The 14208-nt window shown below is 43.5% G+C and overlaps 1 protein-coding gene across 2 annotated transcripts in view; it reads right to left on the bottom strand.

Moving 5' to 3' along the window:
- Window positions 1-656: 656 nt before the first annotated feature.
- LOC306964000 (uncharacterized protein) overlaps window positions 657-14208 on the bottom strand; it is a 16582-nt gene continuing 3030 nt past the window's right edge. For both annotated transcript variants that reach the window (XM_079557817.1, XM_079557818.1), the window contains exons 3-9: window positions 12982-13575; window positions 9208-9867; window positions 5068-6859; window positions 2897-3073; window positions 2350-2523; window positions 1388-1434; window positions 657-1316 (exon numbers count right to left, since the gene is read on the bottom strand). In XM_079557817.1, coding sequence (XP_079413943.1) covers window positions 766-1316; window positions 1388-1434; window positions 2350-2523; window positions 2897-3073; window positions 5068-6859; window positions 9208-9867; window positions 12982-13575 — 3995 coding nt within the window. In that variant the 3' untranslated portion in view covers window positions 657-765. The remainder of the gene's footprint in view (window positions 1317-1387; window positions 1435-2349; window positions 2524-2896; window positions 3074-5067; window positions 6860-9207; window positions 9868-12981; window positions 13576-14208) is intronic.

The raw sequence follows: 14208 nt of genomic DNA, 5'->3' as shown, positions 1-14208 counted from the left end.
GACAGTTTTTTTTTTTTTTTAGAGGGCCGGTCTTGACCCAAAAGTCCCTGCCAGTCCAGCTCTGGACATGCCTGGAACACCTCCCGCGGGAGGCGACCAGGAGGCATCCGAAACAGATGCCCGAGCCACCTCAGCTGCTCCTTTCGACGTGGAGGAGCAGCGACTCTACTCCGAGCTCCTCTCGGGTACCTGAGCTCCTCACCCGATCTCGAAGGGTGCGCCCAGCCACCCTGCGAAGGAAACTCATTTCGGCCGCTTGTATTCACGATCTTGTCCTTTCGGTCATTAAGAATCTCAGAATCATGCTTTCATAAATGATTTCTAACAAGGCTTTGACAGAAACATGGTTGATGGGTTGACAGCAGCTGAAAACATCTGGATTGTCATAATGTACAATGTTTGGTGGCTAATGCTAATGGCTATAGGAAACATTGATCGGGCTAACGGACTCTGAAAAATCTCCTGGACAAGCCGTATAACTGTCCGCATACACAAGGATTGAACATCGCTTCTCCTTTTGATTTCTATGGAGGCAACTGTGTCATGTTATTCATTGAAGGCTTATTTCTGTGTAGATTTACATGTAGATCAAATGTTATTTAATATTTTCATAAATAAGGCAGACAACCTCTCCTGTTAGTTGCTGGTTGCCACTTATATTTCACCTTTCTGGACATTTTGGGGCAATTTCGAATTTCCCTCCGGACGTTTTTTAGGTACAAATTAGATATGATAAGGAAAATGAGGAAATCAGGTCCCCCTCTGTCACTGTGGCTCTGCTTCATCGGTAACATAGACCAATGAGACTGAGCCAGAGTGCAACCAGAAAGTTGGCACAAGCGGTTCTTTGAATGCTGCCTTAAATGTGGTCATGAGTGTCAGCTCCTCTCCTGTGACACTGTAGTAACTCAGAATGCCAGCCTCCCAGTCCAGATACAACGCCATTTTTTGAGTTGGAATCTCACATATTTTCCTGTGAGGTCTTTTCTGAGTGGGTGCTTGCTTTGCACCTTTGCCAAACTCTAGACAACTGTGTGGCTGGTTAGAGCAGAACACAGCCCAGGAGTTGTGGTCAGAGCCTATGACACTTTTCGTAGCGGTTCCTTTGTAGCTGACTCCGATGCCCACAGTGCCGTCCCACTCCAGCTCCCAGTAACAGAGACCTCTCAGCTCCTGCTCACAGAAAACATGGCGGACGCTCACACCCGCACCCTCTGGAATCCACTCAGTCACGTTTTTCCAGGTCTTGGCTTTCTGGCCCTCAACTATAATCCGTGGATGTTTAAATCTTCCATCAAAGGTCAGGTCTGCCGTGTCTGAACACATATAATGAAACAATGAGTAAAATAAGACATTTACCGCCTGGTCGAATAACAATACAACTTACATTTCTTTAATCCTGGCTTCAATCTGTGCTCGCAGCAGTGATCCAGACTGGAAAACAAAAATTATTGAATATTTGACAAAGAGGTAGACCATTTTTAGGCTAGTAGTACTAGTTTGTGCTATGTGTGTTCACTTTCAACATCAAACCTACTGAATCATTACTGAATGTACAGTATAACATTTATCAAATAATTTAAATTGGTTGGGACACTGTAGGTTAAGAAACACATGTAGTACTCATGCATGTAAGTACACCGCACAAGATTCATCCTGGCCTATTGTACATGGGTTTAGTTTAGTGTGCCATTCGCCCCTGCCACCTGTGAGGGGGCGTCACAAGAGGAGGTGACTGCACTGATGAAAACACGGCTGACATTCACTCGTTTACATTGCACTGTCTTGCGTTCTTTCTTAAGCATTAGGCTCTCACAGGTCAAACCAAAAACTTTATTTACCCCATCATGAGCTAAACGATGTTCACGTCTCGAGAGAAAAAGAGCTACAGCGTCCGCTGTGGCACAGATCGGCCCGCGCTTGGCGTGAACACGAAGCAAAACAAAAGCACATGTTCACCCCACACAACCACACAACCACTCTCCTGGACGCGGAGTCCATCTGGTTGGAGGAAAATGTGTGTCTCCACCCACTTAAATGCGCTACGTCTGGAGTGGCAAGATCACAAAGTGCGCTCCTACTGAGCGCAAAATGTCACGCTATCGTCTCCGTTTTGATGCACAAGATCGGACCCAGAAAGTGATTTGAACCCGGTCCTGAGCCTGTCAGTGTGGAGAGACTTGGTGCCAGTGATGGATCGTTTGTGAAAAATTCGTCGCTTAGAGACAATTGTGACGTGTGAACCATAAGAAAGGTTTTCTGCAGATACGTGTATATAATCTCTTAATAAAATGATCCTGGTAGTAAGACATAGAGTGTGTGAAACAGAAATGACCTGATATCACCTACCAAACATTTTTTAAAGTTGCATTTGGATCGTTTTCCAGAGCTTTCAGGTTTTGTCCCTCAGGCCCTGGATGATTGTAGCTCAGATCCAGTTCCTCGAGATGAGAGGACCTGTTAGATCTGAGAGCTGAAGTCAGGGAAGAGCAGCCTTCTGCTGAAATCCTACAGCCTGCCAGTCTGTGGACAAAAACAAAGAATATCCACTGTTTTTATCAAATACATTTGCAATTTTAGGAGATATTTCCTAATAAATTAGTAAATCGTGGTTCCAAATTTCATTGCAGTACAACACAATAAGTGACAGTATACTTCAATTTGTACAGATTGACTACATTCTGTCTGATGCTTGACCCAATAAAGTGGTTAATGGGTTCTTGGGACTGAACGTGGCCGAGGAGAAACAAAAAGTCCCAACAAATAATGGCCTGAGATGTACTGTAGTGAAAAATATAAACTGCTGGTCCACTTTTGCACTTGGGCAAATGGCCCCTTAGTGTATTGTTTAATTCTGATCACAAGTGGAGTGACCTGTTATAGAGCAACATCTTACCTGAGAATCTTGAGTTTGCAGTGGAAGTTTTTTACTCCTTCAGAGAGTTGTGCGACGCCCGAGTCCATCAGCTCATTGTGACTCAGATCCAGCTCAGTGAGATTTGAGGAAGGTGACATTAAGACTGAGGATGACAGACCAGTGCAGGACAGCTCAGAGAGTTCACACCAGCTCAGCCTGAGATCATTACAAGTAACAAAGTTAAACAGGCCAGGTGTAGTATATCATTTAGAAAGACCTTTAAAACTTAGTCACATTAACCTTTGTATTTTATGCTTAGTAACTTCAAACAATATGAACATATATTTGCACATGACTCGTGAGAAAATTTGACATTTTCACTTTTGTGGTTCTGGAATAGAATCATTTCGAGTTTAAATCTCGAGTGTGTTTGCTTAAATCTCATACTATGAGTTTAAAACAGTAAACAGTAAAACAGTAAATTAAGTAAATTTGATAACTTTTATGTATGAACTAGCGTGACAAGATTGGATTATTATGGGGTATGGGAACGAAAGGGTTGACAAGGCAAGGACATTAGCGCCGCTAAACTACTCAGACGTCATGGTTGGGCGTAAACCAGGTCCAGAGCAGTGTGAGCTGAGGAGAGGATCGTGGGAAGGAGAGCCGTCTTGGTTGAGCCAAATGTCGGCCCCTCAAAATGTCTGTGCACGCCACTGCCTACGTCCTTTTAACATGCCTTTTTAAGTGCACTAGTAGATGTAATATTCTCTAAGAGTAGTGCATAATAAAAAGACAGTTCAGGCCTTTTGCTGAGCTGTGACAAAAAGTGAAGTGAGTGTATAACATAGTTAAAGTTAGGAACAACTGACATTTTTAGTGTATTGGTCTTTGCCCATAGGGAAAGATGTAAGTGTTTCCGTCTTTTAATATTGTCTTCATATTTCAAAAGAGTTCATTCTATGCTTAGCCTGATGATGTCTGACAAGTCAGGAGGGAATAATATGCCAAGGTAATTCAAATCCTCATTTGGCCATCTAAAGTTTTTAGAATGTTTTCAGACAATATGCTGTTAAGGGAAGGGCTTCACATTTAGCCCTGTATATCTTATACCCAGAGAGTTTAGAGAATAAATGAATAATCAAAAGCAGAGTTGGCCGTGAGGTCTCCGGGTTGCTGACTATTGTCAGTATATCATCTGCATACAGCATTCATTTATGTGTAATCCGTATCCGTACACGTGTAAAATTGTGCTTGTCTCGAATGTCAATGGCCAGAGGTTCAAGAGCCAGAGCAAACACAGCTGGTGACTATGGGAAATTCAGAAAATGACACTGAATCCACATTTTTGCACAGATTTTAACAGCATGTGGTCCTAAACGTTTGATCAGCTGCAAAAACAAACTTTTCAATTTATTTGTTTTCAATACAAAATTTCTTTCACTTCAATCTCTGCGTGTTGCGAATTGAAGTTCTGCTTCAAACCTTGTTAAGATCCAACCATGCCAAATATGAATTTTTGCCATTCATCAACTGGTCTTAAACTTTTGATTGGGACTGTATAATTGCAATAATACTATAAAAAGGGAACACAGCATAAAGGTTTTGCCCTATTCTCCCCAACATTGTTTTTGTGGGACTGGTAGTGTGAGGGTGTTTCTGAGGGTCAGGTCGGTTATTGACACAATATCGCCAACAATCTGCCTCAGACAAGTTGTAGCCGATTATACAGTAGAATGATCGTGCATTATACACTACAGGTTTATGAACATGTGTACTCAAAGTCAAAAAATATTAAATACAAAATGCATTAAAGGATTCTTTTTGATCAATACATAAAATATATACTGTAACTTATTTCCTGTCACAAATACTAAAGCACAGAAGGCTTCTAGGCCCCTAGATGCAGAGTTGGCCGTGAGGTCTCCGGGTTGCTGACTATTGTCAGTATATCAATTTCAGATTTTTCCACTAGTTTCCAAATGTCACCTTTATGTTCATTGAAGAAAGACAACAATGAAACAAAAAGCTGGCTGCATCAAAATAATCATGGATGGTGATGATATGATGAAGTAACTCAATGGACTTTGCTAACAAGAAATATGTTATAATGCATAAAAATCTCCTATCCCTGAAAGTGAAATAAAAGTATAGATAAAAACTTTATTCCTGAGCGTATTGTTGATTAGAAAAGTATAAATGGTACTTACATAGCCTTTGTTGCTACTTTTACCACCGGCATCATCCCCAGAAAGACTTTCTCTGATTTGCAATATTTTTTCAAATCAAACACATCAAGCTTCTCATCGGAGGTCAGCAGCACAAAGGTCAGAGCAGACCACTTGGAAGGAGAGAAGTTCTCATAGTCATTTTTCTCTGAATGCAGATACTTCTTGATCTCTTCCACAAGAGAGTGATCGTTGAGCTCATTCAGACAGTGGAACAGGTTCATGCTCATGTCAGCATCTTCAGAACCTTCATCGATCTTTGTTTTGATGTAGGCAATGGTTTCTTCATTTATCTGCACTGTGTTTTCAGGGGTTTTTATCAAATCCTTCAGGAGATCCTGATTAGCCTTTAAAGAGAGGCCAAGAAGAAAACGAAGGAACAGATCCCAGTCTCCGTTCTTGTTTTCTAAGGCTGTGTCTACAGCCGATTTGTAGAAATCTGAAGCAGAGTCATATGAATCAGACTCATTTGAGGAGGAGCAGAACACATTTTTGCCCTCACTGTTGAATGTGTGAGAGACATAAAAGGCTGCCAGGAACTCTTGGATGATCAGATGAACAAAGCTGAAAAAAGGTTTTGGATAAAGTTCACTTTCCTCTCGTTTAACCTTTGTGAGCAGGCCTGAGTAGACAGTAGCTTCTTCTACATCCACCCCATATGACTCGAGGTCCTCTTCAGTGAACAGGAGGTTTCCCAACTTCAACTCTTCGAAAGCAAGTTTGCTCAAACCTAAGATGGTTTTGCCATTTCTGTCATTCCAGATTTTCGAACCCTCCTCTGAAGCTTCATCGTACTTTGATTTGGCCTGTCTGCACTGCAGCAGAAGGAAGTGAATGAACAAATCTGTCAAAGTCTTTGGCGCCCCCTGGTGATCGTTTTGTACAAAAGACTCAAGAACATTTGCTGTGATCCAACAAAAAACAGGAATATAACCCATCAAGTAAATGCTTCTGGACTCTTTTAGACATAACAAGATTTTCTCAGCCAAATCTGGATCGAAACGCTTTCTGAAATACTCTTCCTTCTGCTCATTGTTGAACCCTCGGACCTCAGTCACCCGGTGAACCTTGTCATTGGGGATGCACAGAGAAGCAGCAGGGCGAGAGGTGATCCAGACTTGAGCCTCGGGAAGCAGGTTACCAACTATGAGGTTCACCAAAAGATTACTTACTGTAGTTTTCTGACGAATATCTTTCAGTATAGAACACTGGCGAAAGTTCAGATCCAGGCGATTCTCATCAAGGCCATCGAGAACAATCAGGATTTTGTACTGCTCATAATTGGTTATTTCTGAAGTCTTCATGCAGGGAAAGAACTGATGGAGAAGTTCCTCCAGACTATACTCCATGTCTTTTCTCAAATTCAGCTCACGAAAAGGAAGAGGGAAGGTCAAGTTTATGTTCTGAGTGGAGCGTCCCTCAGCCCAATCCAACATATACATCATCGAAGCAAATGTTTTTCCAATTCCTGCAACTCCAGTTGTAAGCACGGTTTTGATTTTAGCTTGTGGTTTGTCTGAAGAAGGCTTGAAAATGTTCTTATAATGAATCGGTACTTCCTTCCTCACTTCTATGTTCTTTGCCTGTTGAACCAGTCTGGTCTCACTTTGTTGGTAAACTTCACCACTCTCTCCTTCAATGATGTAAAGGTCAGTGTAGATGTTCTTTAGGGAGGCAGAATTTGAAGTACATCTGTCAACACCTTCAGCCACAAACTCAAACTGTTTGATCAACGCCTTTTTGAGGTTACGCTGACTCACAACGTCTGGTTTCTCTGAAAAACACAGAAAAGACAAAACAAAAACAAAATGAGGCTGCGATAACACAGGCATAGAAAAACAAATCTACAAGACAGTAAGTTAATTGTTAGGGTGGGGCAAAATATTGGACTGGATCACAATACTTTTTTGCTTTTTACTTGCTTTGATAAATATCGCAATACTTTCGAGGCTTTATTTACATCGCACATTTCACACACAAGGCAACTCAATGCTTGTGTTTGGAGGCATGTTTATCTTACACTCCTTTGTTTTCCAGTAACAGCACTTTGTTACATTTTCCAATCTTAACACTTTAATAAATGCCAAGTGGCATTTGGTTGATAACACATGTCCTTTAACACATTTTAAGTCGGCTCCTTTGGCAGGAGGCAGTGCTGGCACCGTGCCACACAGTGATGGACCTGGTCAGGATGCTCTCTAGAGTCTATAGTAGAAGTTGCACATAAAGGAGGCTGGGCCTCTTGCTTTTCTCAGTGTGCGGATAAACTAAAGACGCTGATTACTTAATATTGCTTTAACCACAACAGTATGTAAAATGCAAATATCACACTTGAAATGAACTCTGGACGTTTCATCTGTTCTTTATAAACGGGACAATGAGGGAAGAACAGACACCTGGTCATGGAAAAGCTGAGCAGCCGCATGTCCCATTACTTGAGTGAGAGGCTCACATACAAACGGTTGTAATTCCTACACTGTTCATCTAATTTGGATGTAAAGCCCCAAATTAAAGCTGAAAGTCTGCAGTTTAAGCACATCTTGGTTCCATTTCAAATCATTTGTGGTGGTTTATAGAGCCAAAAAGAATTGAGTTTGAGATTCGAGTCGATGTCCAAATATTTTAGAGCTCATTATCAACCTGCAGAGCTGCATGGTGAGAAAGGAAATCCACGTCATGATACAGTTTTATTTTTCTAACATAAGCAGAGCTATCCGATGAGAAAATGCAACTTGACTTAGACATCTTTTACACAGTGAGGGTGTGTAAAAGAGCGTGTTTCCACGCTATAACGCGCTCGTCTCTGCCTGTCATGTGTCGTGTGTTTCCGTGTACTAGCACGAGTGTCCCGGAGGTTTTTGTTTGGGGCGGAGGCACCGCTGCTTTGGTTTGCGTTGTTGACACACCCTACAGCGAACAAGTGCCACGTAAAAAGGCAGTTTAATCCATACGCCTTTATATATACATTCTGTCGTTTTCAGTGGCCTTAGTTTGTGTATTCAACTTCACAAAAAGCATTTTGATTTGATTTTTTCCATGAAGAGAAAGGCCTGTCGCTCTCTGATTGGCCAGTCTCCAACAGCCAATGAGAAGTGAAGCTTAAAACTATGACGTCACCTTTACAAGACAACGCTAGCTTAAATTAATCTAAACTAATCACATACCTGACCCTAGTACTAAGGATAGTGGAGTTTACAAAAGGTGTCTTGCGTGAGCACGAATCTGATCCATCAGGGAGTCGATATAAATTTGTTTTTTCCCCCAAAAAAATATTGCGGACTGTGCATAGATTAAAGACTTGGCATCACCTTCATGTTGGAGATGGGTTGACAACATCTGGATTGTTCGTAACCTACGATGTTTGATGGTTAATGCTAACGGCTATAGGAAAAACACATCGAGTAGGCTGAAAAGTCTCCCGGACTAGCCTACTTGCTAACTGTCCGCATAGGATCAAACGCCGCTTCTCTTTTTTATTTCCATGGTCTATGCAATGAACTTATCCGCTTTGGTAACTTATAAACTGACAGAACAGTGGAAAAGTGCTTGTTAATGACTCTTTTTGGAGCAATACCAGCGTGATATCCTCCAGATCGAGGCACAATGGAGTTACACACACTCTGCTCCTGGAGTTACAAATTCAATCTCACAAAGTATGGTCACTCTCCAAGCCCAATTTCCAAGTGTAGATTTAAGTCCCAGATTTAACAGGACGTATCACTTTTTAGGTTCGTTTTGTCAGACACTAAGGTTAGAGATGTTAAAGATCTTTTACCTTTACATGTTTCAGCCGCCATCTGCAGGCCGTCATCAGAAGTAGTAAGGATACTTCTGATGACGGCCTGCAGATGGCGGCTGAAACATCTCTAACCTTAGTGTCTGACAAAACGAACCTAAAAAGTGATACTAGAACACAAGTAGACACAATGAACGTTACAAAGTTTTTAACAGGACGTGTCTAAAGCAGAAGTTTACAAGTTCTCCCTGTGCTTGCATAGGTTTCCACTACCAGTAAAAATACATACAATAAATTCATCATATGGACATTAAAACATAAAAAACAGCAGTATGAAATGTTTTTTTGGAATTTATAATGCATATACTATTGTCCCTTGATCTCACCTCGTATCTGAGTGGTTCTGTGAATGAGGTCCGAGGGCAGCTGGGCAGTAGTATCAGGTCTGGAGGTGATCCAGAGGTGAGCAGAAGGGAGCAGGTCTCCTCTGATCAGGCTGTTGAGGAGCACACTCACTGGAGCGGCCGTGTTCACATCACTAACACTGTCACTGTTGGAGAAGTCCACTTCAAAATCATCCAGACCGTCCAGAATGAACACAATGTGCAGCTTGTTATAGTCAGACATCACACACTGTTTAGTCTCCTTAAAGACATGGTTCAGAAATTCTACAAAACTCAATGTCTGTGGAAGCTTGTCAACGAGTGAATATTTGAGAGGAAACAGCAATGTTGACTCTTTATTGGTTCTAAAAAGAGAACCAAGCCAGCTGGATTGTTTTGTAGACCACTCATGCACATATTTACGCACGAGATAGGATTTCCCCACATGAGCTTCTCCGATGGTCAGCACAGTTCTTATACTTTCTCCTTTGAACAGATCTGACATTGTGATTTGTTTCTTTTTTCCACTTTCTTGCGCTCCGTCTTTTATTATGTGTTCTGTGTTCTTCTGGTTTGGGTGGGAAAGGTCATCTTTAAAAACAAATACTGACGGCAGTACTTTCTTCAGGTTTGATGACAACTTCTGGTGTCTTTCCGTTGTCTCTAAGAAAAGAGAGTTAAATGTCACTAAACCAAGTAAATAGATGCTTTATAGAGAGTGTTGGGTCGAATGCTTTGAAAGTGTATTTAGTAACAAAACACTGAATACTTATATATATATACACATATTCTGTGACTTTTCCAGTCAGAGTACTATTTTGAATAACTCTAAGAAAAACACTTTCGAACCAAGCTTTTAAGCCGTTCTTGGGAAGTTTCAAGTCCGATTAGAATCAATGCTCCCAAGTGTCTCTTGGAGTCGCCCCTGGCCACCAGGGGGTGGTATTACAGCAATGTCAGCTCCCCACCATGAGGACCATACAGAAGCGTGATCCTAGCCCATTGCTCTGGACTCAGTGACTGTGTGGAACAGTGTGGTACCTCTGCACTCAGTGACTGTGTGGAACAGTGTGGTACCTCTGCACTCTGTGACTCTGTGGAACAGTGTGGTACCTCTGCTCTCAGTGACTGTGTGGAACAGTGTGGTACCTCTGCTCTCAGTGACTGTGTGGTACCTCTGCACTCAGTGACTGTGTGGAACAGTGTGGTACCTCTGCACTCAGTGACTGTGTGGAACAGTGTGGTACCTCTGCACTTTGTGACTGTGTGGAACAGTGCGGTACCTCTGCACTCTGTGACTGTGTGGAACAGTGTGGTACCTCTGCACTCAGTGACTGTGTGGACTAATGTGGAACCTCTTCACTCTGTGACTCTGTAGAGCAGTGTGGTACCTCTGCACTCAGGAACTGTGTGGAACAGTGTAGTACCTCTGCACTCAGTAACTGTGTGGAACAGTGTGGTACCTCTGCACTCAGTAACTGTGTGGAACAGTGTAGTACCTCTGCACTCAGTAACTGTGTGGAACAGTGTGGTACCTCTGCACTCAGTAACTGTGTGGAACAGTGTGGTACCTCTGCACTCAGTAACTGTGTGGAACAGTGTGGTACCTCTGCTCTCAGTGACTGTGTGGTACCTCTGCACTCTGTGACTGTGTGGAACAGTGTGGTACCTCTGCACTCAGTGACTGTGTGGAACAGTGTGGTACCTCTGCACTCAGTGACTGTGTGGAACAGTGTGGTACCTCTGCTCTCAGTGACTGTGTGGTACCTCTGCACTCTGTGACTGTGTGGAACAGTGTGGTACCTCTGCACTCAGTGACTGTGTGGAACAGTGTGGTACCTCTGCACTCAGTGACTGTGTGGAACAGTGTGGTACCTCTGCTCTCAGTGACTGTGTGGTACCTCTGCACTCTGTGACTGTGTGGAACAGTGTGGTACCTCTGCACTCAGTGACTGTGTCGAACAGTGTGGTACCTCTTCTCTCAGTGACTGTGTGGTACCTCTGCACTCTGTGACTGTGTGGAACAGTGTGGTACCTCTGCTCTCAGTGACTGTGTGGTACCTCTGCACTCAGTGACTGTGTGGAACAGTGTGGTACCTCTGCACTCAGTGACTGTGTGGAACAGTGTGGTACCTCTGCACTCAGGAACTGTGTGGAACAGTGTAGTACCTCTGCACTCAGTAACTGTGTGGAACAGTGTAGTACCTCTGCACTCAGTAACTGTGTGGAACAGTGTGGTACCTCTGCACTCAGTAACTGTGTGGAACAGTGTAGTACCTCTGCACTCAGTAACTGTGTGGAACAGTGTGGTACCTCTGCACTCAGTAACTGTGTGGAACAGTGTAGTACCTCTGCACTCAGTAACTGTGTGGAACAGTGTGGTACCTCTGCACTCAGTGACTGTGTGGTACCTCTGCACTCTGTGACTGTGTGGAACAGTGTGGTACCTCTGCTCTCAGTGACTGTGTGGTACCTCTGCACTCTGTGACTGTGTGGAACAGTGTGGTACCTCTGCACTCTGTGACTGTGTGGAACAGTGTGGTACCTCTGCTCTCAGTGACTGTGTCGTACCTCTGCACTCTGTGACTGTGTGGAACAGTGTGGTACCTCTGCTCTCAGTGACTGTGTGGAACAGTGTGGTACCTCTGCACTCAGTGACTGTGTGGAACAGTGTGGTACCTCTGCACTCAGTGACTGTGTGGAACAGTGTGGTACCTCTGCACTCAGTGACTGTGTGGAACAGTGTGGTACCTCTGCTCTCAGTGACTGTGTGGTACCTCTGCACTCTGTGACTGTGTGGAACAGTGTGGTACCTCTGCACTCAGTGACTGTGTGGAACAGTGTGGTACCTCTGCACTCAGTGACTGTGTGGAACAGTGTGGTACCTCTGCTCTCAGTGACTGTGTGGTACCTCTGCACTCTGTGACTGTGTGGAACAGTGTGGTACCTCTGCACTCAGTGACTGTGTGGAACAGTGTGGTACCTCTGCACTCAGTGACTGTGTGGAACAGTGTGGTACCTCTGCACTCAGTGACTGTGTGGAACAGTGTGGTACCTCTTCTCTCAGTGACTGTGTGGTACCTCTGCACTCTGTGACTGTGTGGAACAGTGTGGTACCTCTGCTCTCAGTGACTGTGTGGTACCTCTGCACTCAGTGACTGTGTGGAACAGTGTGGTACCTCTGCACTCAGTGACTGTGTGGAACAGTGTGGTACCTCTGCACTCAGTGACTGTGTGGAACAGTGTGGTACCTCTGCACTCAGTGACTGTGTGGAACAGTGTGGTACCTCTGCTCTCAGTGACTGTGTGGTACCTCTGCACTCAGTGACTGTGTGGAACAGTGTGGTACCTCTGCTCTCAGTGACTGTGTGGAACAGTGTGGTACCTCTGCACTCAGTGACTGTGTGGAACAGTGTGGTACCTCTGCACTCACTGACTGTGTGGTACCTTTGCACTCTGTGACTGTGTGGAACAGTGTGGTACCTCTGCTCTCAGTGACTGTGTGGTACCTCTGCACTCAGTGACTGTGTAGAACAGTGTGGTACCTCTGCACTCACTGACTGTGTGGTACCTTTGCACTCTGTGACTGTGTGGAACAGTGTGGTACCTCTGCTCTCAGTGACTGTGTGGTACCTCTGCACTCTGTGACTGTGAAGAACAGTGTGGTACCTCTGCACTCTGTGACTGTGTGGAACAGAGTGGTACCTCTGCACTCTGTGACTGTGTGGAACAGTGTGGTACCTCTGCACCCTGTGACTGTGTGGAACAGTGTGGTACCTCTGCACTCAGTGACTGTGTTGATGTATTCTGCTGGGATCTTGTTCTCTCCTGAAGGTCTGGTCAGGATCCACAGTCGGGCAGAAGGAAGTAGTTTTCTTTTCAGCAGGTTTTTCAGCAGCTCGTCCACTGGAGCGGTCTCATTAATGTCGGTGACCTCCTTGTTGTTTTGAAAGTCCAGAGGAAGTTCACACTCGTCCAGTCCGTCTAGGATTATGGTCATTGTATATTCATTGTAGTAACGGCCCTTGGAGACTCCACAGTCTAAGAATTTGTTGAGCACTTCCTCCAAACTCATGTTTCCCTTGAGCTCAGAAAGTTGAATGGAGAGCACCAGGTGTGTGTCAGTACTGCACTTTCCTTCAGCCCAGTTCAACCTGAATTGGTCGGTGTGGAAGGTCTTGCCAATGCGAGGAACTCCTGTGGTGAGCAGCGTCCGCACACCTCTGCGGTTTAATAGGTCATTGTACTGGATCGTTTGTTCTGGGGCCATGGGTTTGATCTGAAATAGTTCTGTTTCAATAGGTTCTCTCTTTACTTTCTGTTTGATTTTGTCTTTCAGTTGTTTGGAGAGCTCACCTCTGGCATCTTTATCTACAACAAAGATTAAAAAAAATGTTTTGATAATCACTCCTTATAGTCAGGACTAACCACAACCAAAAATTTGCAACAGACCAGAAGTAACTAGAAATGCAATGGCTGCGCCATTGCGATTGACTGCGGAAATGCGGGAAGCGAATGCAGAAACTCTTCAAATTGCATAATCAAATTTGCATAAACTGGTAAAATGCATAAAATGTCATGTTGCATAAACTGTATAAACTGCATAAAGTGGTAAAATGCATGAATGGGTTAATTTGCATAAATTATGTAAATTACATAAACACTTTAAAATTCATAAATCCTAAATGGCATAAACTCTTAAGTTGCATAAACGCTTTAAAATGCATAAACTGGTTAAATCTCATAAAGTGGTTACTTTGCATAAATTATTAATGTTGCATAAACTTTTTAAATTCCATAAACTGGTCAAACTGTTGAAATGGCCTCAGTGCTTGATTGGCAGAAGCTGCACAAATGGCTGAAAGGCCTGGAGTCTCCCCATTGGCTGGATTCCCCCATACACACTAATGCAAAAATTTCTAACTCTTGTATAAAAAAACTGGAAAACTGCAGAAGGACAATTTTTTCTCAAAACCCACAAGTTGCAGAAGCTGAACATGCACA

The sequence above is a fragment of the Gobius niger genome (genome assembly GCF_951799975.1).
Source record: "Gobius niger genome assembly, chromosome: 6".
Taxonomy (NCBI): Eukaryota; Metazoa; Chordata; class Actinopteri; order Gobiiformes; family Gobiidae; genus Gobius; species Gobius niger.
Note: the sequence above shows the minus strand (reverse complement) of the source record. Positions and strands in the feature narration are given on the sequence as shown.